We start from the raw sequence: 27,971 nt of genomic DNA, 5'->3' as shown, positions 1-27,971 counted from the left end.
TCAATGAAATTGCATTTAAAAAATAAATTGTGTATATGAGCTTCCTGGTAAAGATTTTTTTGTATATCTTGTATTTAAAGGTAAAAATCATATGTAATTCATTAGCAACGTGGAATAATCTTTTTATGCTTTATTTCACTAAATAAATACTAAATCAGAGACTTATACATATAATTTAGGACATTTACCATATCTAGTAAGTAAAACGAAAAGTGTTAAAAAATATATCATATATCATCTCGATACTTTTTAATACTTTTTAAAATGTATATATATATATATAGGTAATTATAGACAAAAAAATCGATTTAACATTAACTGGCTTTAGATCGTTATGATCGTTTAAAAAGACGCGGAATATTCAAAGGGACAATTTAAACTCATTGGTCTAAAAAATACTAACAACAACAAGTAAAAAAACAAAAACTACGAATAGATGAACCCGTCCTCAAAATACTACATAGAAAATTAAAGATGGAGCAACACAAACCTCACAAAAGAACTTGGGGTGAACTCGGATTCCCCGGAATATCTTCAAATAGTAATGTGTTTAAGTGTTCTGTTTGTAATTGCTAGAACAAATCAGTTCTGTTAAAAAATCGCGCTTGCAGTCAATCTATCACATGTTACGAAGTCAAATATATTTACTAATTACAGTGTACTGCTATCAGGTATGCTAATTAATTTATTGCACATTTAAGCATTTTATGATAATGATTTTATATAAAAAATATTTTAGCAGAAACTAACATACATGCATATTGAGATTTTAATTATTCGTTTACCAAATAGTGAAAGCTGAACTTTTTTGTCGACAATAAACTGTGTGTTTGTGTATGCATGTTTGTTTTAAGGACGCCGTCACGGGTTGGTTGAAAATGAGGCAATTTACACGCTGAAGTACAACATTGATCGATTCTGGGACCTCCATAATTTTTATATTGATCTTTGATATACAATTGTTTGACACGCGAAACACAGACATGGTATGTAGTCGTGTTTATCGTTATCAAATCCGTCAAACAAAATAAATGGGCAATCGTACTAAAAAAGTTCTAAAACTAGGTCAGGGTCAGATTCTAGATGTAAGTCATAATATTAAACATACCCAAATAAAGGCAACAATAGTATACCGCTGTTCAAGAGTCATAAATCGATTAAGAGAAAACAAATCCGGGTTACAAACTAAAACCGAGGGAAACACATCAACTATAAGAGGAAAACAACGGAACAACAGAAACACTTAACTGCAAAAAAAAAAAAAACAAAAACAAAAACAAAAACAAACGCCAACATACATAGAAACAGACTATTTGATAACAACTGCCATATTCCTGACTTGGTACAGGACATTTTAAGAAAAAAAAAGGTGGGTTGAACCTGGTTTTATGGCTCCCGCTTATATGGCCATGTTAAAAAACCCCACCTAAAATGACAACACTACGTGACAGAAATACAATACAAACAAAAGCAAGAACACTCAGCACTGAGACTCTGTAACCGTATCAATAGAATCCTATATATCAAGTTTCATGAAAACGGTTTCATATGGGTCATTTCCTTTTTGGTCATATAGCTCCTAAACTGTTCCGGTCCTTATACATTCTTGGCTTTATTAATACAAATTATATGATCTTCCTGTCTTTTTAATAGTATTGTCTACATTATTTTCTGATGAAATACTTTTTTGTTGTTTCATAAGAAAAACCAAAATTGGACAAATGATAGAAATTGAGTCGGAATTGATATTGTGTTAACAGTTTAAACGTCCTTGGCTGGTGAAAGAACATATATATTTGGTTGATATACAAATTGTAGAAGACCTACATAAATGCCGAAAATGTAAAATAAATAGAATAAAAAGAAGTTATCGCTTATCAAGTTTATTTTTTTTACAGTTAGTATTGTATTAATATCATAAACATGTATGATTTATTAGTATGTTTTGATGTAATACTGTAAATATACTATAATATACTTCTTTTGTTGCAAGGGTCGGCTTACAAAATTTGAATGATTTGAAATATCGTATTTCAACAAGTTGTATATATTCCTTAAATTGGTCAGACAACATGGTATTTGACCGTCTGTGTTTAATAAAAGAGGGACGAAAGATACCAGAGGGACAGTCAAACTCATAGATCGAAAACAAACTGACAACGCCATGGCCAAAAATAAAAAGACAAATAGACAAATATTAGTACAGATGACACAACATAGAAAACTAAAGACTAAGCAACACGAATATTATTATCCACAAACTTAGCCCAAAGATCACTTGCAGTTTTACAATTAATTGATTATTTATTTTCGCTTACAGGAAGGAACATTCCATTTAACAGGAATGACTAGGTAGTAATTTATGAAATTAAATGTCTCAATGAAATTGCATTTAAAAAATAAATTGTGTATATGAGCTTCCTAGTAAAGATTTTTTTGTATATCTTGTATTTAAAGGTAAAAATCATATGTAATTCATTAGCAACGTGGAATAATCTTTTTATGCTTTATTTCACTATATAAATACTAAATCAGAGACTTATACATATAATTTAGGACATTTACCATATCGTGTAAGTAAAACAGAATAACGTTTGTAAATTGACAATCTATTTAATTAAAATAAACGAAAAGTGTTAAAAAATATATCATATATCATCTCGATACTTTTTAATACTTTTTAAATATATATATATATATATAGTTTATTATAGACAAAAAAATAATCGATTTAATATTAACTGGCTTTAGATCGTTATGATCGTTTAAAAAGACGCGGCATATTCAAAGGGACATTTTAAACTCATTAGTCTAAGAAATACTAACAACAACAAGTAAAAAAACAAAAACTACGAATAGATGAACCCGTCCTCAAAATACTACATAGAAAATTAATGATGGAGCAACACAAACCTCACAAAAGAACTTGGGGTGAACTCGGATTCCCGGAATATCTTCAAATAGTAATGTGTTTAAGTGTTCTGTTTGTAATTGCTAGAATAAATCAGTTCTGTTAAAAAATCTCGCTTGCAGTCAATCTATCACATGTTACGAAGTCAAATATATTTACTAATTACAGTGAACTGCTATCAGGTATGCTAATTAATTTATTGCACATTTAAGCATTTTATGATAATGATTTTATATAAAAAATATTTTAAGCAGAAACTAACATACATGCATATTGAGATTTTAATTATTCGTTTACCAAATAGTGAAAGTTGAAGTTTTTTGTCGACAATAAACTGCGTGTTTGTGTATGCATGTTTGTTTTAAGGACGCCGTCACGGGTTGGTTGAAAATGAGGCAATTTACACGCTGATGTACAGCATTGATCGATTCTGGGACCTCCATAATTTTTATATTGATCTTTGATATACAATTGTTTGACACGCGAAACACAGACATGGTATGTAGTCGTGTTTATCGTTATCAAATCCGTCAAACAAAATAAATGGGCAATCGTATTAAAAAAATTCTAAAACTAGGTCAGGGTCAGATTCTAGATGTAAGTCATAATATTAAACATACCCAAATAAAGGCAACAATAGTATACCCTGTTCAAGAGTCATAAATCGATTAAGAGAAAACAAATCCGGGTTACAAACTAAAACCGAGGGAAACACATCAACTATAAGAGGAAAACAACGGAACAACAGAAACACTTAACTGCAAAAAAAATAAAAACAAAAACAAAAACAAACGCCAACATACATAAAAACAGACTATTTGATAACAACTGCCATATTCCTGACTTGGTACAGGACATTTTAAGAAAAAAAAGGTGGGTTGAACCTTGTTTTATGGCTCCCGCTTATATGGCCATGTTAAAAAAACCCAGCTAAAATGACAACACTACGTGACAGGAATACAATACAAACAAAAGCAAGAACACTCAGCACTGAGACTCTGTAACCGTATCAATAGAATCCTATATATCAAGTTTCATGAAAACGGTTTCATATGGGTCATTTCCTTTTAGGTCATATAGCTCCTAAACTGTTCCGGTCCTTATACACCCTTGGCTCTAATAATACGAATAATATGATCCTCCTATCTTTTTCATAGTATTGTCTACATTATTTTCTGGTGAAATACTTTTTTGTTGTTTCATAAGAAAAACCAAAATTGGACAAATGATAGAAATTGAGTCGGAATTGATATTGTGTTAACAGTTTAAACGTCCATGGCTGGTGAAAGAACATATATATTTGGTTAATTGACATACATAATGTAAAGAAGACCTATATAAATGCCGAAAATGTAAAATAAATAGAATAAAAAGAAGTTATCGCTTATCAAGTTTATTTTATTTTACAGTTAGTAATGTATTAATATCATTCACATGTATGATTTATTAGTATGTTTTGATGTAATACTGTAAATATACTATAATATACTTTTTTTGTTGCGAGGGTCGGCTTACGAAATTGTTGAATGATTTGAAATATCGTATTTCAACAAGTTGTATATACTCCTTAAATTGGTCAGACAACATGGTATTTGACCGTCTGTGTTTAATAAAAGAGGGACGAAAGATACCAGAGGCACAGTCAAACTCATAGATCGAAAACAAACTGACAACGCCATGGCCAAAAATAAAAAAGACAAATAGACAAATAATAGTACAGATGACACAACATAGAAAACTAAAGACTAAGCAAAACGAATATTATTATCCAAAAACTTATCCCAAGGATCACTTGCAATTTTAGAATTAATTGATTATTTATTTTCGCTTACAGGAAGGAACATTCCGATTAACAGGAATGACTAGGTAGTAATTTATGAAATTAAATGTCTCAATGAAATTGCATTTAAAAAATAAAATGTGAATATGAGCTTCCTGGTAAAGATTTTTTTGTATATCTTGTTTTTAAAGGTAAAAATCATATGTAATTCATTAGCAACGTGGAATAATCTTTTTTATGCTTTATTTCTCTATATAAATACCAAATCAGAGACTTATACATATAATTTAGGACATTTACCATATCGTGTAAGTACAACAGAATAACGTTTGTAAATTGACAATTTATTTAATTAAAATAAACGAAAAGTGTTAAAAAATATATCATATATCATCTCGATACTTTTTAATACTTTTTTAATAAATATATATATATATATATAGGTAATTATAGACAAAAAAAAAATCGATTTAATATTAACTGGCTTTAGATCGTTATGATCGTTTAAAAAGACGCGGAATATTCAAAGGGACATTTTCAACTCATTAGTCTAAGAAATACTAACAACAACAAGTAAAAAAAACAAAAACTACGAATAGATGAACCCGTCCTCAAAATACAACATAGAAAATTAAAGATGGAGCAACACAAACCTCACAAAAGAACCTGGGGTGAACTCGGATTACCCGGAATATCTTCAAATAGTAATGTGTTTAAGTGTTCTGTTTGTTATTGCTAGAATAAATCAGTTCTGGTAAAAAAATCTCGCTTTCAGTCAATCTATCACATGTTTCGAAGTCAAATATATTTACTAATTACAGTGTATTGCTATCAGGTATGCTAATTAATTTATTGCACATTTAAGCACTGTATGATAATGATTTTATATAAAAAAAAAATTAAGCAGAAACTAACATACATGCATATTCAGATTTTAATTATTCGTTTACCTAATAGTGAAAGCTGAACTTTTTTGTCGACAATAAACTGCGTGTTTGTGTATGCATGTTTGTTTTAAGGACGCCGTCACGGGTTGGTTGAAAATGTGGCAATTTACACGCTGAAGTACAACATTGATCGATTCTGGGACCTCCATAATATTTATATTGATCTTTGATATACAATTGTTTGACACGCGAAACACAGACATGGTATGTAGTCGTGTTCTCGTTATCAAATCCGTCAAACAAAATAAATGGGCAATCGTACTAAAAAAGTTCAAAAACTAGGTCAGGGTCAATTCTAGATGTAAGTCATAATATGAAACATACCCAAATAAAGGCAACAGTAGTATACCGCTGTTCAAGAGTAATAAAATGATTGAGAGAAAACAAATCCGGGTTACAAAAATAAAACCGAGGGAAACACATCAACTATAAGAGGAAAACAACGGAACAACAGAAACACTTAACTGCAAAAAAAAAACAAAAACAAAAACAAAAACACGCCAACATACATAGAAACAGACTATTTGATAACAACTGTCATATTCCTGACTTGGTACAGGACATTTTAAGAAAACAAGGCGGGTTGAACCTGGTTTTATGGCTCCCGCTTATATGGCCATGTTAAAAAAAACCCAGCTAAAATGACAACACTACGTGACAGGAATACAATACAAACAAAAGCAAGAACACTCATCACTGAGACTCTGTAACCGTATCAATAGAATCCTATATATCAAGTTTCATGAAAACGGTTTCATATGGGTCATTTCCTTTTTGGTCATATAGCTCCTAAACTGTTCCGGTCCTTATACATCCTTAGCTTTATTAATACGAATAATATGATCTTCCTGTCTTTTTAATAGTATTGTCTACATTATTTTCTGGTGAAATACTTTTTTGTTGTTTCATAAGAAAAACCAAAATTGGACAAATGATAGAAATTGAGTCGGAATTGATATTGTGTTAACAGTTTAAACGTCCTTGGCTGGTGAAAGAACATATATATTTGGTTAATTGACATACAAATTGTAGAAGACCTATATAAATGCCGAAAATGTAAAATAAATAGAATAAAAAGAAGTTATCGCTTATCAAGTTTATTTTTTTTACAGTTAGTATTGTATTAATATCATAAACATGTATGATTTATTAGTATGTTTTGATGTAATACTGTAAATATACTATAATATATTTCTTTTGTTGCAAGGGTCGGCTTACAAAATTTGAATGATTTGAAATATCGTATTTCAACAAGTTGTATATATTCCTTAAATTGGTCAGACAACATAGTATTTGACCGTCTGTGTTTTATAAAAGAGGGACGAAAGATACCAGAGGGACAGTCAAACTCATAGATCGAAAACAAACTGACAACGCCATGGCCAAAAATAAAAAGACAAATAGACAAATAATAATACAGATGACACAACATAGAAAACTAAAGACCAAGCAACACGAATATTATCATCCAAAAACTTATCCCAAAGATCACTTGCAATTTTAGAATTAATTGATTATTTATTTTCGCTTACAGGAAGGAACATTCCATTTAACAGGAATGACTAGGTAGTAATTTATGAAATTAAATGTCTCAATGAAATTGCATTTAAAAAATAAATTGAGTATATGAGCTTCCTAGTAAAGATTTTTTTGTATATCTTGTATTTAAAGATAAAAATCATATGTAATTCATTAGCAACGTGGAATAATCTTTTTTATGCTTTATTTCTCTATATAAATACTAAATCAGAGACTTATACCTATAATTTAGAACATTTACCATATCGTGTAAGTAAAACAGAATAACGTTTGTAAATTGACAATTTATTTAATCAAAATAAACGAAAAATGTTAAAAAATATTTCATATATCATCTCGATACTTTTTAATACTTTTTAAAATGTATATATATATATATTTATTGTTTTCTGTTTGGTAATAAATTAATAATAAGATCTGTTTTGTTACATCTTGTGATCCGTTTTTTTGGCAATCGCCAATGGCAGTCAGCAGGGTTTAAGAACATCAGTTGTTCGACCTGCTAGTCAAATGCGTTTTGTTAAAATATACTTTTTCACTCATTCACGCACTAACAACATTTTCCAAAAGACCAAAAAAGTGAAAAAGTATATTTTAACAAAACGCATTTGCCTAACAGGTCGAACAACAAATGTTCTTAAACACTGCTGACTGCCATTGGCGATTGCCAAATAAACGGATCACCGATGTAATAAATGGATCTTAATTATAAATTAAATACTAAACAGAAAACAATAAACTTGCGGAAAAGATGGTATACCCCAAACAAAAGATGCAAAGGTTTTTGTACACCATATCCGGATTTCGACAATTAATGTCTATATATATATATAGATAATTATAGACAAACGAATCGATTTAATATTAACTGGCTTTAGATCGTTATGGTCGTCTAAAAAGACGCGGAATATTCAAAGGGACATTTTAAACTCATTAGCCTAAGAAATACTAACAACAACAAGTAAAAAAACAAAAACTACGAATAGATGAACCCGTCCTCAAAATACTACATAGAAAATTAAAGATGGAGCAACACAAACCTCACAAAAGAACCTGGGGTGAACTCGGATTCCCCGGAATATCTTCAAATAGTAATGTGTTTAAGTGTTCTGTTTGTTATTGCTAGAATAAATCAGTTCTGTTAAAAAATCTCGCTTTCAGTCAATCTATCACATGTTACGAAGTCAAATATATTTACTAATTACAGTGTACTGCTATCAGGTATGCTAATTAATTTATTGCACATTTAAGCACTGTATAATAATGATTTTATATAAAAAAAAATTTAAGCAGAAACTAACATACATGCATATTCAGATTTTAATTATTCGTTTACCTAATAGTGAAAGCTGAAGTTTTTTGTCGACAATAAACTGCGTGTTTGTGTATGCATGTTTGTTTTAGGGACGCCGTCACGGGTTGGTCGAAAATGAGGCAATTTACACGCCGAAGTACAACATTGATCGATTCTGGGACCTCCATAATATTTATATTGATCTTTGATATACAATTGTTTGACACGCGAAACACAGACATGGTAGGTAGTCGTGTTTATCGTTATCAAATCCGTCAAACAAAATAAATGGTCAATCGTACTAAAAAAGTTCAAAAACTAGGTCAGGGTCAGATTCTAGATGTAAGTCATAATATGAAACATACCCATATAAAGGCAACAGTAGTATACCGCTCTTCAAGAGTAATAAAATGATTGAGAGAAAACAAATCCGGGTTACAAACTAAAACCGAGGGAAACACATCAACTATAAGAGGAAAACAACGGAACAACAGAAACACTTAACTGCAAAAAAAAAAAAAACAAAAACAAAAACAAAAACACGTCAACATACATAGAAACAGACTATTTGATAACAACTGCCATATTCCTGACTTGGTACAGGACATTTTAAGAAAAAAAAAGGTGGTTGAACCTGGTTTTATGGCTCCCGCTTATATGGCCATGTTAAAAAAAATCCTAGCTAAAATGACAACACTACGTGACAGGAATACAATACAAACAAAAGCAAGAACACTCAGCACTGAGACTCTGTAACCGTATCAATAGAATCCTATATATCAAGTTTCATGAAAACGGTTTCATATGGGTCATTTCCTTTTTGGTCATATAGCTCCTAAACTGTTCCGGTCCTTATACATTCTTGGCTTTATTAATACAAATAATATGATCTTCCTGTCTTTTTAATAGTATTGTCTACATTATTTTCTGGTGAAATACTTTTTTGTTGTTTCATAAGAAAAACCAAAATTGGACAAATGATAGAAATTGAGTCGGAATTGATATTGTGTTAACAGTTTAAACGTCCTTGGCTGGTGAAAGAACATGTATATTTGGTTAATTGACATACAAATTGTAGAAGGCCTATATAAATGCCGAAAATGTAAAATAAATAGAATAAAAAGAAGTTATCGCTTATCAAGTTTATTTTTTTTTTACAGTTAGTATTGTATTAATATCATTCACATGTATGATTTATTAGTATGTTTTGATGTAATACTGTAAATATACTATAATATACTTCTTTTGTTGCAAGGGTCGGCTTACGAAATTGTTGAATGCTTTGAAATATCGTATTTCAACAAGTTGTATATATTCCTTAAATTGGTCAGACAACATGGTATTTGACCGTCTGTGTTTAATAAAAGAAGGACGAAACATACCAGGGGGACAGTCAAACTCATAAATCGAAAACAAACTGACAAAGCCATGGCCAAAAATAAAAAAAACAAATAGACAAATAATGGTACAGATGACACAACATAGAAAACTAAAGACTAAGCAAAACGAATATCATTATCCAAAAACGTAGCCCAAAGATCACTTGCAATTTTAGAATTAATTGATTATTTATTTTCGCTTACAGGAAGGAACATTCCGTTTAACAGGAATGACTAGGTAGTAATTTATGAAATTAAATGTCTCAATGAAATTGCATTTAAAAAATAAATTGTGTATATGAGCTTCCTGGTAAAGATTTTTTTTGTATATCTTGTATTTAAAGGTAAAAATCATATGTAATTCATTAGCAACGTGGAATAATCTTTTTTATGCTTTATTTCTCTATATAAATACTAAATCAGAGACTTATACATATAATTTAGGACATTTACCATATCGTGTAAGTACAACAGAATAACGGTTGTAAATTGACAATTGATTTAATTAAACTAAACGAAAAGTGTTAAAAAATAGATCATATATCATCTCGATACTTTTTAATACTTTTTAAATATATATATATATAGGTAATTATAGACAAAAAAATCGATTTAATATTAACTGGCTTAGATCGTTATGATCGTTTAAAAAGACGCGGAATATTCAAAGGGACATTTTCAACTCATTAGTCTAAGAAATACTAACAACAACAAGTAAAAAAAAAACAAAAACTACGAATAGATGAACCCGTCCTCAAAATACTACATAGAAAATTAAAGATGGAGCAACACAAACCTCACAAAAAAACCTGGGGTGAACTCGGATTCCCCGGAATATCTTCAAATAGTAATGTGTTTAAGTGTTCTGTTTGTTATTACTAGAATAAATCAGTTCTGTTAAAAAATCTCGCTTTCAGTCAATCTATCACATGTTACGAAGCCAAATATATTTACTAATTACAGTGTACTGCTATCAGGTATGCTAATTAATTTATTGATCATTTAAGCATTTTATGATAATGATTTTATATAAAAAATATTTTAAGCAGAAACTAACATACATCTCTATATCTATATATACAAGTCTAAATTGAAGACAACGTTCAAACCTATGATTGCGTGGGATAAAAACAGCATTTTTTATACGTGTGCATTCAAAACAAATTTCTTGGTAGATGGGTCTAAATACAGCTAAAACAACATTTTCCAAAAGACCAAAAAAAGTGAAAAAGTATATTTAAACAAAACGCATTTGATTAACAGGTCGAATATTTTCGACAATTATATATGTATATATGTTGTGCTGTATTTAGACCCATCTACCAAGAAATTTGTTTTGCATGCACACGTATAAAAATTGCAATTTTTATCTCACGCAATCATAGGTTTGAACGTTGTTTTCAATTTAGACTTATTTATATTTTTTCGTTTTGGCTTGTATTATATTTGCCTTCGGGTTTATATGATCCGTTCATCCTATTTCGACTCTTCAAAATTCAAGAGTCTATCCCACATTGAGGTAAATTATATGGCCTTCAAAATACCATTTCGATTCCTTACATCACTGAAGAGACATTAATTGTCGAAATCCGGATATGGTGTACAAATGTTTGCACCTCATGTTTGCGGTATATCATCTTTTCCGCAAGTTTATTGTTTTCTGTTTGGTATTTAATGATAATAAAGATCCATTGTGTTACATCTTGTGACCCGTTTATTTGGCAAACGCCAATGGCAGTCAGCAGGGTTTAAGAACACCTGTTGTTCGACTTGTTAGTCAAATGCGTTTTTTTTTAAATATACTTTTTCACTTTTTTGGTCTTTTGGAAAATGTTGTTTGTGCTATATTTAGACCCCTCTACCACGAAATTTGTTTTGCATGCACACGTATAAAAATTGCAATTTTTATCCAATGCAATCATAGGTTTGAACGTTGTTTTCAATTTAGACTTATATATATATATATTTTTATATACACGTATAAAGCTATGGCTTGAATACATTATTTACAAGTACTAGGTTGGACAATGCTTAACGTAGCAATGTCAAAAGATGAAGGAGACTTTCAAATTATGAAGTGAAAATTAATTTGCTTTTCCTGTATTTTGTTATGTTTGTTATTCCTATGATTTGTATATGACATATATCATTTATTTTAATGTAGATAATCACCACTTACAGATAGAATCCGGAACAAATAATGGAAACAACAGAAGTTTCCCGAGGCAGTAGACGAAAATTGAAAGTAGCTGCATCTGTAATACTGTTTTTGACCATTGTGTTCTTAATTCTATTTCTTTACTTTCAACTTAAAGGTATATTGTTGGATTTAACAGTTCCATTAGGCAACAATAAGACATTTCACAACATACTTTTTTTCTTTTTTTCTTTTTTTCAATTTTTCGGCACGTGGTTTAGCGTCACTTATCATCATTTAGGTACTTTTTCGGAGAAAGGAAAAGGTATAACAAGGCCACTGTTTGACCCCTTGAACTCAAAACTAATATCCTAAATACATTTTTGTTAATCATTTATAGATTTGTCTCAGATATTTGGATTAAGGCTTCAAATTTTTGAATTCAATGCAAAACTGCAAAAATGTTTGAAATATCCTTATTTTGAGATATTATCATTTATCATTGTTTATATTAAAATAAGATTCACCAAAGTGGAATAAGACTCTGCTGTGAGAAACGTGTAGTTAGTCTCACTGTTTAAACTTCTGTGGTGACATGAATTATCATTGATATGGTCATATTTATAAATTTGCTGTATACATAACTTTGAATTGTTTGAAATACTAATGATTGTGTACCTTAGGAACTGATTACCGTAGCTGTATGTGGAAAAAACATTTCGGAAATTTGGGTCCTAAATATTCACATCGTACATTATTTTGCTTTTTAACTTTTTTTATTCGAACGTCATTGATTGGTCATTTGTAGACGAAACGCAGGTCTGGCGTACAAAAAGTCTGGTGTTATTGAGTAGGTTTTCTTATACATATATATATAAAATAACTGCAATATTTACGAAAGCAATGCAATAAATAGTATGTTTTTGTTTGCTAAGAGTATTTAGCTGAAGAACGGAATTGTTAGTAGCAGTTACTGCCATACTAATTAGACTTATCACTGGGTTTGTACTAACACGATCAACACGACGGTTGTTATATGGGGAGCAAGATCTGTTTATCCTTCCGGAACACATGATAACACCCCCAGTTTTTCGTGTGGATCGTGTTGCTCAGTCTTTAATTTTCTATGTTGTGTTTTGTGTACTGTTGTCTGTCTGTTGGTCTTGATTAAATATATACAGTACGTACGTCATCATTGATGGTGGCTTTAGAAGACGATTCACACGAAAAACAAATTTTTGGGCAGTCTTGATTTTGTTTTTATATCTGGTTTTATTCAACATTGTATATAATATTTTCCTTTTGTTTTCAGAAATGACTCTTTCTATCAATATATTTTTTGCAATGATCAGTTTCAGAAACTCCATGTGATGATAAACCTTGTAACAATGGTGGAACTTGCATTGAAGTGGGAAAATCGTTTAACTGTCTTTGTCCTTTTGGTTACAGTGGCAGTAAGTGTGAAGGTACGGTGATCTTTCAAAACAATTCTGTTTGGTTATTCCAGAGAAAAGTCTCAGTGAGGTTAGGAAGGTAATACATTTTAGTGACCTTTTTTTACCATTTTGCATACCATGAATATCAGAAAGAAGTAACACTTAGTTTCACGTTTTCTAAAAACTAAATAGTCAAGATAAACCTTTATCATAAAAGCTTTACACTTAACTTTTTGAAATCAACTATCAATATATAGAAAAAACAATCCAATTTTAATTTGTGCAGTCCTGCCATTAGACGTAACAACTATTCACATTGTTAATGAAGTGAACAATCAGCACCCAGTAACATTACTAAGTTTACAAAGGAATAACAGGATTTAGACGTTATAATGTCAAGTCTTAATAAGTAAATATATATTCCATTATGAAGTGCTTCTTTCGCTTTGTAAACAACACCGTGATAAAATTCTCGATATATCTATAAGTGCAGACTCAGAGATGTGCATATTGGTGGCTGTTACTATTTACCTCCCACGTAAATACACATGTATCGTAACCTATGTGCAAACACTGTGTCGATTTCGTTGTGTCCAAATTAAAATTGAAAAAGAAACTACAGAACCGTGATTCCTATTATATTGCATAACAAAAACAATTAATGCACAAGAGCTTAAAAAACGTATACAATCAAAATAAAATAAAATTCCGCCAAATTTCATGAATGATCTTGGCGCATTAACGTCACTGGGCCGTGATATTCGTTAATTTTATCCCTCGCTTACACTCAGGATAAAATTCGAATATCACGGCCCAGACCATGTGTAAATGTCCAACAAATCTATGGCTTCCATGAATTATTTCTTAAATATTTTTAAGTAGCTGTCTGTGTTTATTTTTAAAAATAACAGAAACTAGAAAAAATATCTAAAGATAATAACTATGATCTCACAGCAAACGTTGTTTTACAGATTCCCCATGTTCTTCTGAACCTTGTTTTAATTATGGATTATGCACAGTAAATGGAACATCATACCTTTGTTCTTGTGAGGATGGTTATAATGGAACACAATGTGAAGGTACAAAATGAATACTCGAAAAAAAAAACATTGCGTTTCAGAGTTTGCCTTATAGGAAATACATAAATCAGACTTCCATTAGAATACAATTCATTTTAAAATTCAAACTAAATAACCTACAAAGACCATTTGTTTAAGATAATGATTATTAAATAACAGGTGTTCTGAATTGATGACTTTATTCAATATATGAATACAGAGCATTAAAAAAGAGGAAATTGCATGGACATTACACGGAGCGTGTATAAATAAGTATGAATAACTTTCATTTACTATTCGTAAAAAGTAGAATTGTAACGGCCACTTTGATTTATAGATTTGATAAATTATAATCTATGAAGCCACTCAACCTATCAAAACGAAATTATTGTCATTAAATTCGTTCATAATCTGAATGTTAAACATAAGATGTATTTTTCTTTTATCTAGAATCCCTAGCGGTTCTTTATACATTGTATGTTTGTTTACTTATTTAATAACCCCTATTTGTCACATTTAGATACAACTATTTCCAAAAAGAAGGCATGGGCCATTTTAAGGGTGTAACATGGTAAAGTATACCATAGAGATTTAATGGTTCATTCATTCAAAATTTGTGCGAATGAAAATATGAATTATGTTTTTAAAATCCATTTGATCTGATGAAATATGTTTTTTTATAGATTAAAGTCCATTAATCTCTCATTCAGAACACATTTGTTGACATTTGGAACTCCTGTTACTCATTTAACTGTCATTATCATTCGTGATTTTTTTATTTTTGTTCTGATAACATTACCCAAACTGTGATAACATTTATTTACATTTTTACCATGTATCACCTCTACCTAGTTAAATTCTCTACTTAAATATTCATCTTTGTAACTTCAAATTCGCGCACACTTTATAAAAATATGTATTCTTATTTTATCGAAAAATAATTGCAAGAACTTAATAGATGAAAATGTGCTCGGCTTAAAATCGGCATACATTCGATGACGCAGTTGTGTGATTTTTCAGTAACACCGTGCTTTGGTGATCCTTGCTTAAACGGAGGAACTTGTACAGTCAGCGGATCTTCCTACTTGTGTTCATGTTTACCAGGCCTTACTGGAATAACATGTGAAGGTAAGTATTTATTAGATAAAAGTTATTGTTATAATGGTAAACATAATACTGCTAACTGTCCACTACGGAATGGCAATGTTCAAAATGACATATCTTAATGTTCCATTTGACATATGTCACAGATAGTGCTGAATTGTGTGCCATTTGAATTAGTTTAAAATGAGTGCGACATCTCTCATTCATATTTTGCAACAATATATGATCAATAGGCGAGTTTTTATATCTCATGAAAAACACTGCTTATTTGAGATGAAAATTAGTAAAAAAAGCATTATTATGGATAATGTCCAATAATTACTTCTTTGTAGTAAAGTAGTACATCATATTTTCTCCTTCAATAGCAATGTATTCTGCAAGTGTGCGCATTATAAATATGTAGGCATGTGTCTGCAACTCTGTGTTTGCGCGAACTTTTCTTGTTCAATGATCTCCTTTGTCATGTGCCTTCTGTGTACAATGTGTTGTGGCTCCTTTATGAAAGTCCTGATTCCCCTTGTATGTTTATGCGTTCATACTTTGTAAAGAAGTTCATTTGCAAAAGGGGCTCTGCTAAAAGGTTGTGCTTACATTTTTACAATTGTTGAGAAAAACAACAAAACAACAAAACATAATGCCTGATGAAAATGTGTTATTCTCTAATATCAATACTGTTCTTTTTCTTCAAATATTTTAACAACAACACCTTGTGCAAACAACTCATCTGAGATCGTTTGAGATATTTTGTATGACTGATTGCCATTTGTTGCTGATAATTTTATACCGTCACTTTGATCCAATCATTTTCAATGAGATGTTGTATTTGATAGAAGGCTCTCATACTTCGTTCGACATCATGCGTAGTTGACATTTTGTTGCGACCATTTTATTTGGTGTTATTTGACTTTTACCATATTTTGACTAACGTACCACAATGACACAATGTGACACTCAATTCAATTCGTCATTTATACACAGTGGGGGTATTTGGCTACGGCGTAGCAATCATGTGTTACGTTATTTCTCTTCATAAAGACAACGTCTGAGAGATATTGGAGAACAAGAGAATGCATTTATATTTATATTTGTAAATACGGATTGATAAAAATGAAGAACTAATCCATAACAATGTGAATGCATCCTTTCCTTTACACACACAGTCATAAACTGACTTTAAGAAAGAAACGGGGAAATTCAAAACCACATTTGAATGAAAGCAATCAAGAGTGACTTCCCTTTTGATCAATCTTAAATAAATTGAAAATATTTGAAAACAAAACTGTTGAATATACTTTATTTTTGAACACTTACCAAATGCATTAATGGTCTTTATTTTGTTGCATGTTTCTTCTCAGACAACTTACCATAGATATTCTTTTCTTATCCAGAGGACCTCCCATTTTGTTGTAACTGTGGAATGGGGAATGACTGTGCTGACAACAGAACATGTCCTAGTGGAATATACGAACTACATTTAACAAATATTTCTGAAGTATATTGTGACATGGAAGTAGACAACGGTGGTTGGATTGTAAGTTGCACAAACTATTGCTAGATTGATTAAAATGTGTTGCAAACTTTAATCGATAAAAGTTTTTTGAAGTTTTTCTTTCCTAAAGTTAAATTATTTTAGATAGACAATATAATTATATCAAAATGAAAAATATTGTCTCAGAAAAATATTGTAATCGTATTGACTAAAAAATAGAAATATGGAGATGTAATTTGATTTTCAATGACACTAATATCCACCAAAGACCAAAGGACAAGCAAGCTTTGTGTTCCCAATAGACGGCCTATTGACCAAGATGCAGTAATGTGTCGTGTGAGGAATACCCGAATATATAATATAATACAACCATTGTTCTGGTAGGGGATAAATGCCTCAAGCTATATTTTAGTTGCACGTAAAGGGTAGGTTTTGCTAACACCAAATGTTTCCTCCCATTTAATTTTTCTCACATTTACACCATTGAAAGGGTAAGGGTCTATGCATCATCTGCCAAAGTCTTGTTAAAATTCACCGTTGCATTTATGTTAATGGTATATTGAATATGACCAATTTCGGGGTGTCATAAAAAAACCGGCGAAAACACTAGTAGGCATATAATTTTGTGTGTTTTTGTACATGTTCGCATTAGAAATACCCATTAATGTTGAAATGTGTAGTAGAAACATATTTTAAAATAAATCAGAAATGTCATGGTAATATTTGTAGCCTTAATGTAAATAAATGGTTTAAAAATAAAACGAAATTTCTGGCCAGTTCAGATAACAAATTTTTTATTTTTCAAATTTTGGCAGAAAAACTATCGTTAAAAGCCTTGAAAAAAAGTTGCAGAAACAATTATTATCTATTAACCTTGAAAATCATAAACTTTTATTAAATTTGATCTTTTGAAATTTACAAAATTGTCAAACAATTTGGCTAACAAACATTAGAAAAAAAGAACAGTTTTGGACAAAACTCTCTTTTTCTACAATCTCTGTTTGTATTATTGTGTGTGTTTAACTGAACATCGTATGGTCCCGACAATATCTGTCGTGAAGTTTATAAGGAAAATCAATAATATTCAGTATGGGACGATTACCCTCGGGAAGAATTAACAAACTGCTATAAAATGCATAATGTTAGTTTTCCTCCACAGGATTTCTAAATGCCACTGTCATCGGACGGCAGATACTAAATTGAATAAATTTAATAAATTGACAGTCTGTCACTATCTGAGCAATATCTTGTGCTAATGTAGGCTATCTGTTAGCATTGTACTCGGATTGATGTTCAGATCATATCGTCTAGAATATTGCCTTATGTACTCAAAAACCCAAGAGATAGAGTTAAGTACAACCTATTTACCAATAACTTAGTACCTATTAACTTTTTTATTCAATCAATCTTGTTTTAGATTCAAGATTTCCCTATAATATCATTTCAAGATTTGATTTCAATGATGTCAAAAATTACAGCTTGGTAAAAAAGCACAAATGACTTCCAAAACCTTTGTAACAGTTGTCTGCTTACCCTTCCGGAGCACCTGAGATCACCCCCAGTTTTTGGTGGGGTTCGTGTTGCTTAGTCTTTGGTTTTCTATGTTGTGTCATCTGTACTATTATTTGTCTGTTTGTCTTTTTATTTTTGGCCATGGCGTTGTCAGTTTGTTTTCGATCTATGAGTTTGACTGTCCCTCTGGTATCTTTCGTTCCTCTTTTGTCTCTAATACGCCATGTCTACCCCCATAAATATCCGTTATTCATCCCGACAAAAAACGTTTCAACGCTATTTTCTTAAAAAAAATCGTTTTCTCAGTCTTAAGTATGTAACTAGACATAATGTATCGGCATTTAAAATTCACCCTTAATCTAAAAAGGAACTTACATAACAAATTGTGTCATCTGAATACACATGTGTAATCTAACAAAGACAAAAATTGACCTAACACCTATTTCTAAATTGTCAGACATAAAAACTGACTTATTCTATCAGCTTTTCGTGGGTTCTAATTAGCCATCGAGATGACCTCCGAAGACTTCCGATAGTCATATAACCCGATATAACTATAGATAGAAATAGAAAGGGACCACGTGCAATTAGACTTTTCTAGATCTGTTTGATGTTATGTTATAAGTTCATAAAACATGTGAATCATCGTTTTTACCTGTAAAAGAATGATTTTGTGTTGGTCGAATCAGTCATCGAAATGATTCCCCTTGTTTCATTTTCAATGTTCACATTCTATTACTTTTAAAAGTTGAATACTCTTGGACATGCGTAAAACATCTCCAGCTAAGGAGTTAAATTGAAGTTCACATGATCATAATGATGTTGAATTATTGACTAGCAGGTCAACAATACATCATCGATGTTTTTGAGCCTATTATGACAAATTTGGGGCACACTGACTGCTTATATCAAAATGTGATTTTGAAATTCCGCTTTAATCAATACTTGAAACAAAAAGAATCGTAATTAAAAGTTTTTGTAGGTATTGGCTCTTTAAGTACTAGTTAAAAATAAATAATTTTGAAACAAAGTCATCAGATAATTTGGGTAAAAATGGACTTTAAAGGTTGATTTGATCCGTTTTTGATCAGCTTATTTAAAAAAAATTTCAATCTTGAAATTTATGAAGACACATTACAAATAAGAATGATACTTAATGTGGCTTATCTGTTTAACAGTCTACGTTTCGTAACGGATGATTCGAAAAGCAAGCAAGCGTTTTTCACGGAAGAAATAATTGCGTCGAGGGGTATTTCGGAAATAACTTCAATTTATCAATACATGGGCGTGTCAGAGAGTACATTTCTTTGTCATAAAGCAGTATGAAACTATAAACAACTGGCATACAAGTAAATGTTTAGCTAGCTAATAAACAGGTTTCATACCACATCTTCTATTTTATATTACCCACCCTTTTTTTGACAATGTATGTACCAAGTCAGGGATCAGTTGCGATTCCGAGAGGAGCGAGACTTACAAATTTCGAAATGATTGTATGCTATAAAATCTTAGGAGACGTACGCCATCTACGCTTGCTAGGGCGATTATATTTGCATGATTGTTTTTGTTGTTTCCATAACGTTAAGTGGCGAATGTTGTATGCATTTTCAGACGATATATGTTCCTAAAATACCAATTATACTTTATACAAGACCGACACATATTTCTGTTTGCAAAATTGTAAGCCTAGTATCTATGATGAGTTAGTTTATCTTTTTTTGTGTGTGATTGTCTTCCAATCAACCCCTAAGATTTTAAAACAATTAGTGTTGTAAACATGTAATAGCTATCCAAATGAGCATCAATTGGGCTGCATTTTGCATAGTCCCTCGGATTTTCATAAATCATAGAAAATAGGTAGTGGTGGTGATGAAAAAGTAATACACCGTGACATTATTACATGGGACCCCTGATGGGTGTATTCCTCATTGAAATACATTTTCTCAATATAAATCTAGCCTTTACTAGAAGAATACTAGAATAACACTTGATTAAGTGTTGTAACTGGCAGCAGGGACCAATACTTCATGATCCTCAAGGATCTTCCTTCTTTGCTGACTTGTAACTCCTGTTAATTGTCCTCCTTTCCAATTGTATAGAAGGTGAATACAATTAATTGTTTTGGCACGACGAAAAGGGGTCGTACAAAGAGACCTCACAAGTAATGTCACGTTTGGTCATTTTGAAACTTCCCTTGGTCATGTTGGTACTTCAAACATTGAATTAGTTTTTTTAATGATTTACAATGCCTGTGTTGCAGTCTACGTGTCTGACTGGCTGATCTCCTTATGGATATTGTTGATATAGGTCTGGTTAATTAAAAACTACAACGAATGGAATTATCATTAACAGATCAACATCTCACTTGAACAAATGTGAATGACTTGGTTTTGTCTAAATAAATTCAAAATATCTCCAAATCATGCACAGTATCTTCTCTAAAGGGCCACAAACCGTCAAAATGACATAACACTGATAAATATCTAAATTAAACACAGCAGACGAAAACCTTTTCAGACAGGAAGTAAGTGAACGTAAATGTTGCTGGTTCATGGGTGAATGAAGAAAAATATAGTCTTTCTACTATTCATTCCTTATTATTGAAAATGTAATAATCTGTATTTTCATACAAAGACAGCCTATGGTACAGAAATGATTTCCATTGGGATAATGACTTTGAATGTTTCTCAGTCACATGACAACTGTTGTCATATAAGACAGAGTTATCTTTCTTTGGTAGAGTTTTTTCCTATGTCATGTTTACTCCAAAATAAAACAAAAATTACTAAAAACCAGTACTAGGCCACACATTCAACTTAACCTTTTTATGGTGAATAATTAAACTTTAGACCGCATTTATTGAATACAAGTATCATTTTCAGCGTCTTTTTCTACATATATGATATATAGATCGTTCACTATGTCAGCAGTTTTGACAGACACAGATTTGGTTTCAAGTAATATGTATCTTTATTTTTAAAGGTAATTCAGAGACGACTCAACGGAGAAGTAGATTTTTATAGAGGTTGGAACTCTTACAAGTATGGCTTTGGTGACCTTGATGGCGAGTTTTTGTTAGGTAATAACCTTTTAGTTATTAGTGCCAGCTAAAATCGAACCAAGGCTGAAGGACGATTATCAACACTGTTCCTTACAGAACAGAAAGAATTCTTTGATTGCAATTGTATATGTCCACTAACATTAATCCATTTGCATTCTGTCGGAACTTATACACGTTTACTATAACATAAACAAGACGAAGAGAATGCGTCAATGATTCTTACATCTTAAAAAGAACTACAACCCGAACGGACAATCTATATAACTCACATTTCATTTTTTTTTTAACATAATATTTTTTTATCTATTTAATAAAGAATATCATGTGTACAGTTTTACAAAAACCAATCAAGTGTACTAAGCCTAACATGAAGTTTGCTAGACGCGTTTTTAATCTCTGTGAGACTCCGCACTTGCGCTATAATGAGAACATCATTATGACCAAATCAATTTCGAATCTGAAGAGCACTAAAAACCAAAAAGTAAAAAAAAATGGTGCCTAAACTGGCTCTGTTCTGAGTTAGAAACTCCGTAGGGTGTTGATTGAGTTTTAACATTTGATAAACAGTAAATTTACAGAAAAAGAAAGCGTCTATATAGCTTCGATGACAAGACATTTTGTCGCAAAGACTTACTGTGGATAAATTCTACAGACGAAATTTAAACAACGTTAAAAAGCAACAGATGTAAAACATCCGCATCTTCCGAAATCTTTAATGTTGAAGCGAACAACATTATGCCTCATTTAAGTAAAATGTAGACACCAATTAGAAATAAAGCAGATGTGTATCTACAAAAAGTCGACAACATACGATTTATTCAAAACTTCGCTTAGCATGCAATGAAATATTAAGACTTTATTATACAATCTATAGGAAACAAATTCTAGTATAAAATAGCAATAAATTATGAAAATGTTTTATACTGATAAAAGATTTAATATTTTTGTACATTTTGGGATGAGTAAAAGAGTTGACAGTAGCATGTCTTGTACACGAATGGGTTGATGGTAAACGCTTTGACGTCCCTATAATAACATTAGACGGTATACAATGCGTTTTATGACAAGTCATGTCTCTTTAGTGATCGTCGAGGCACAAAAATGTGTAATTAGAAAGCTGAATAGATACAACATTTGAATGGTTGATTAATCAGGAAAAACACCAAAAAAGTTAACCCGAACAAAGGATCAGACCTATGACGATACATTCCTGAAAATCAAAAGATTTTCAATGGTTTATCACTGTTAATTTCATAAAAGAAAAAAAATATTTGCATTTTCATCTGCAACAAAAGAAGCATTTGATTTGTATCATAACATCGTTTAAATTTCGTGTAAAATTCAGTTTTCCGTTTGGGTATTGTTATGCGTTTACTTTTCTACATTGGCTAGAGATATAGGGGGAGGATTGAGATCTCATAAACATGTTTAATCCCGCCGCATTTTTGCGCCTGTCCCAAGTCAGGAGCCTCTAGCCTTAGTTAGTCTTGTATTATTTTTAATTTTAATTTCTTGTGTACAATTTGGAGTTTAGTATGGCGTTCATTATCACTGAACTGGTATATATATTTGTTTTGGGGACAGCTGAAGGACGCCTCCGGGTGCGGGAATTTCTCTCTGCATTGAAGACCTGTTGGTGACCTTCTGCTGTTGTCTGTTCTATGGTCGGGTTGTTGTCTCTTTGACACATTCCCCATTTCCCCATTTCCATTCTCAATTTTATTCTATTCATAATTTATATTATGCATTGTTCCATTGTCAAGGGGATTACCTACACTGATTCGACGTAACAATTGTCTTTAAAATACTAGTACCGCGCTATTGATGACCATATCTTAGCTACCAATCAAAATTATGGAATTAATATGAAACAGCTTTGTAATCAAAATATTATAGTGTTATTAACTGGCTGTTTCTGTATTGACCCTGTTATAGATTAGAGGTTAGCTGTATTGGACCCGAGACTCGAAAAGTCGAGGGCCAATACAGCTGATCGAGAACATATAACAGGGCCAATACAGAAACAGCCAGTTCATAACACTTTTATTAAATGACTTTAATTATTTGATTAAAATAAGAAACTTACCGCGAAGAAGATACAGAAATTCATATCTGGACTTGTTTTTTTGCAGTCACGATGGATTTGTTCTCAACATTGATGTAACTCATGATTTCTCGTCCAAGTACTCAATCTTATGCTATTACAATTCATTTTATCTAGCAAATATAAAGTAGCTTGGAAGAATAAATTAGACAGTTTAACCATTGAATCGTCTGCGTTCTGATGATGATTGATCAACGGAAATGAAACAGTGATAATAATCGAAAGTTTTACTCGAAAAGGCTGTGAAATATTTCCGTTTCAAGACGTTACAAAACACGGAACATCATTTAAACTTTTTTTATGTTATTTTAAGTTACAAATGTATTTTATGCATGCAGAACGATACGTCTAAAGTTAAGTAAGCTTAGGCGTAAGACAATAGAAACCGCAAGAGAACGTCTGGTATTAGCATATGGGCCAATACGGCTATTTCCGTTTTGGACCGGTCCGAAAAGCAATATAAACTCTTGATTTATATGGACAGGGCAACGTCATCAGTATTGCTGATTTATCCGTATTAGGGCTGATTTCCTCATATCATTTAATAATAAGATATACGTTATTTCGGTTATGCTGTTGTTTAGAAAAATACCGCTAACACTTTATATATGTTATGCGTTATTAGGACTTCATGTTTAAAATTATAGGGAACGAACTAATACATGAAATAACAAAAGAAGGAAGCTACATGTTGAGGATAGATTTAGAAGATTTTGAAGGGGAGATACGTAACGCATTATATAGCAACTTTTCAGTTGAGGATGCAAATTCCGAATACACATTACGGGCGTCTGTTTATTCAGGGAATGCAGGTAAATGATTAACTGTCTTAGAACGTCTTAACACGCAATTTCAATTACGTAGATTGTCACTGTAAGATAAACCTATTCAGGGAAGTATCTTTTTCGAATTCATTCGGAAATGTGTTTTAATTTTAATGACAATGAATAAGATTCATACGATTAAAATACATACGTTCACATAAAAGAATGCATAAGATGTCGAGAAGGTAAATGTTCTCTGGGCTCAAAATTAAGTTAGAGTTGAAATTTCAGTACATAAACTACAGTCCCAAAAATTGGTAAACGACAAAAATGTGAATTATTTTTGGGAATATAAACATTTCTAATTATAAGGAGTCCGTCTATAAAACACAATGTAATAAAAGAGAACATGTGGGTGTTAATTCAGACATTTTACATTTTTAATTTAATGTATTTTATACGTAGAATGACGTATTGTTCAAGGGATATTTCGATAAATTCAAACAGAGCCAATTTCAATTGTACAAAACTATTTTTTTTGCCTCATTAAGTTTGAATGACAAATGAAACTGCATTCATTATATCCTACACTGAAAAGGCATGTTAAATTGGTAATTAAAATGATAAGAACAAATTTTGTTCAGAAATATTTTACAGTTCAAGAGGAATTGGTTGATGTGTCCATAAAAAAGGGAGGAAAGATACCTACAGAGCATTAAAAAATCAAAGTCCATTAAAAAGATACCTTTGCTTAATTAACAGAAAAAAAATGAATAGCTAAATTAGCATCTTTAAGAAGTGCAATCTTCATCAAAAGTCTGTGAAAAGTAGTAAATGTTTGTCAATATATAACTATAAATGCATTTCTTGTTTGTCAAATAAAGTATAATAAAATGAATTATAAAAGAAAGAGCGTTGTAAAACCGGTATTACTATAAAGTAAAATTTATTGCAATTACTTAGAGTACGTCGTTTGTACAGTTTATGTTTTGTTTTGAAAAATGGAATGAATTAGCGAGGCATCGATTAAAACTTTAACAAACTTTCGAACATAAAAAACATTGTCCATATGGAAGATCACCAACAAAGATTTACGTAACAAATACTTTACTGGAGAAGATGGTTGTCATTATTGTATGTCATGTTGCTTTTTGAACGTTATTTGGAGAATAATTCACGTTTAATTAAAAAAAAGTAAAAATATGAAAATCTATTACATTTAAAGATCTTGGTTTGGCTATATCAAATCAGTAACAAAAATCTTAACTATCTCAAACAAGAATTACCGGTACCAATTGAACTGCACAAGACGCTCATTTTGAAAATTCAGGACTCTTCAGTTATTCTCGAGGCCAAATATTTTAAGTCCAAAGCATAATAGTAGCGTTTAATAGGTTATAAATTAAATCGGACCAAACGTAAAACCAATTCCAGACAGGAAATCAGAGGTATACATGAGGAAGATACATTCAATTAAAGTGTTTTAATCTTCGTTTACAATTTCTGCACTGTTTATCAAATGAGTGACCACGGAAATCGATCAGATATTTTGTTTCTTATGTTATACAATCGTATGTTTATTCAGCATTTAAGACTCGTTTTGTGAAAACAAACAAAAGGAGTTCAAAATAGGGAATTAGTATGCACCTTTATGATATAATCAAATACAAGTTTGCCTAAAATTATATAATGCTCTTTCCTTATACATGTTATATTCAACGAAAAGCTCTGAGAGCAACGATATTGAAAGAAAAAAAAAAGGTACCGAAAGGGATTTATAAAGTCTAAAAACAGAAGTTGAATGATGTTTGATATATTCCATAGATTTGTTATTAATTCATTTTTCTAATTGTATAAACATCCGTATTTGAATGACAGTACCAAAGTGCTGTATACTGGGCTAATTATCTAACAGTCTACCAGCAGAGGTATCGATCCAATGGTTGTAATGACATAAATAAAGGCAACAGTAGTATAACGGTGTTCAAAAGTTGGTACCAAAAAGGAAAAGTAACAAAAATACCAAACTCCTGATCGTCATGTTTTCAAATCAGATAAAATAGCATTAAAATATATATTAAAATAGATTACCTGTATACTGCCATCTTTGATTGTAAAAAGCAGTTCGTTGTTTAAATCTGCAAGTTTTGAGATAAAAAGGAAAATGAATGACAAAAGGACAAACTGTATTATTTAGACTGTTTGTACAAATACCAAATATTTGTGTTTGTTTGATTTAATTTTTCAACTAAACCATTTTAAGGGGAGATCACTGTTTTAGTAAAATATTTCATTCAAGAATGTTAATGAAATTTCTTTTTTACTTGTAGCAAGAAAATAAGTTTTGTGTCACCATTTTTGTTCTTTTTATTTTCTAAATTATGAGGTAATGAAATCAATCTTCTCATCTTTTACTTCATCATTATATAATTCTTTCTATTCAAATGTATTTTTTTAAGGAATAGACTATTCAAAATTGATTCATTTTGAACAACTTGTAGCTTGAAAAAATAGAAAGGTGACCCATATGTTTTAATTTACATTTGAAACAAGCATGGTTTAATCTACATTTTGGCAAATATAAGAAAATTCTATCTTAGAAAATATTGAGTGATGATTCACCTTAAATACGTTTAACGTATGATACAACTTCCGAATGCTCATTATGAAATCAACAATTTACAAATTATTTTTTTTCTTTAATAACTTTCAAACGATGTATCATTTTGCAATACTGATAAAATAGTATATACTTAATCATTTCAACTTCAGGAGATGCAATGGCGTACCAGAATAATATGCAATTCTCAACAAAGGACAGAAATAACCTCAATTGCGCTACATTGTATAAAGGAGGATGGTGGTATAACAATTGTCACCGTAGTAACCTGAATGGTCTGTATCTTAACGGTACGCATTCTAGTTTTGCAGATGGGATCGAATGGTACGAATGGAAGGGATATAACTACTCTTTGAAGAAATCAAGTATGATGATCCGCAGAAAATAGTCATCAAGAATAAGACTAAGACTACAAGCAAACATAATTTTATTTCATACTGTCATTCTAGCTGCCGTATCCGATTCAGAATAGACTATTGATGTGATAAGACATGTGATAAATATTGTTGGTTATATAGTGTTTAGACTTTCAAAATGTTTTAAATTGTTGTAGTGTTGAAATACTGTGTTACGGCCAGAAATCACCTTTAAATTGTAGCCAACAAAAGACACAAATCAATAATAAAATTTAACAAGATTTATTTTACGCAAGTTTACAAGAAGTATTTATCAAATAGAAATGTCAACTTAACTGTCAAAATAGATGTCCGATCTTTTGTCTTTCCTTTATCCGGAATTCTTCTCTTCACTGTTCTGGATTCCAAACAGAATATTAACGTTATGTCCAATAAGTCATTAATGTCTATGTCTTAACGTATAACTTTAGTGTCTGTATA

At 31.0% G+C, this 27,971-nt stretch overlaps 1 protein-coding gene across 1 annotated transcript; it reads left to right on the top strand.

Moving 5' to 3' along the window:
* Positions 1-16,980: 16,980 nt before the first annotated feature.
* On the top strand, positions 16,981-27,523 carry LOC127718644 (ficolin-2-like). Its single transcript, XM_052224696.1, has 3 exons — positions 16,981-17,116; positions 21,569-21,665; positions 27,288-27,523. Exons 1-3 carry the CDS (start codon positions 17,003-17,005, stop codon positions 27,521-27,523), a joined length of 447 nt encoding a protein of 148 aa, XP_052080656.1. The 5' UTR covers positions 16,981-17,002.
* Positions 27,524-27,971: the final 448 nt, after the last annotated feature.

The sequence above is a fragment of the Mytilus californianus genome, unplaced genomic scaffold (genome assembly GCF_021869535.1).
Source record: "Mytilus californianus isolate M0D057914Y unplaced genomic scaffold, xbMytCali1.0.p SCAF_10, whole genome shotgun sequence".
Taxonomy (NCBI): Eukaryota; Metazoa; Mollusca; class Bivalvia; order Mytilida; family Mytilidae; genus Mytilus; species Mytilus californianus.
The sequence above is the reverse complement of the archived record's forward strand: the minus strand, read 5'-3'. Positions and strand labels throughout refer to the sequence as shown.

What these genes read in the sequence shown, in the direction of transcription:
- LOC127718644 (XM_052224696.1), top strand. Translation starts at nt 17,003, where the DNA reads ATGGGGAATGACTGTGCTGACAACAGAACATGTCCTAGTGGAATATAC. An exon ending in TAGACAACGGTGGTTGGATT is followed by an intron (nt 17,117 to 21,568) that starts GTAAGTTGCACA and finishes TTATTTTTAAAG; the next exon opens with GTAATTCAGAGACGACTCAA. An exon ending in TGATGGCGAGTTTTTGTTAG is followed by an intron (nt 21,666 to 27,287) that starts GTAATAACCTTT and finishes TTTCAACTTCAG; the next exon opens with GAGATGCAATGGCGTACCAG.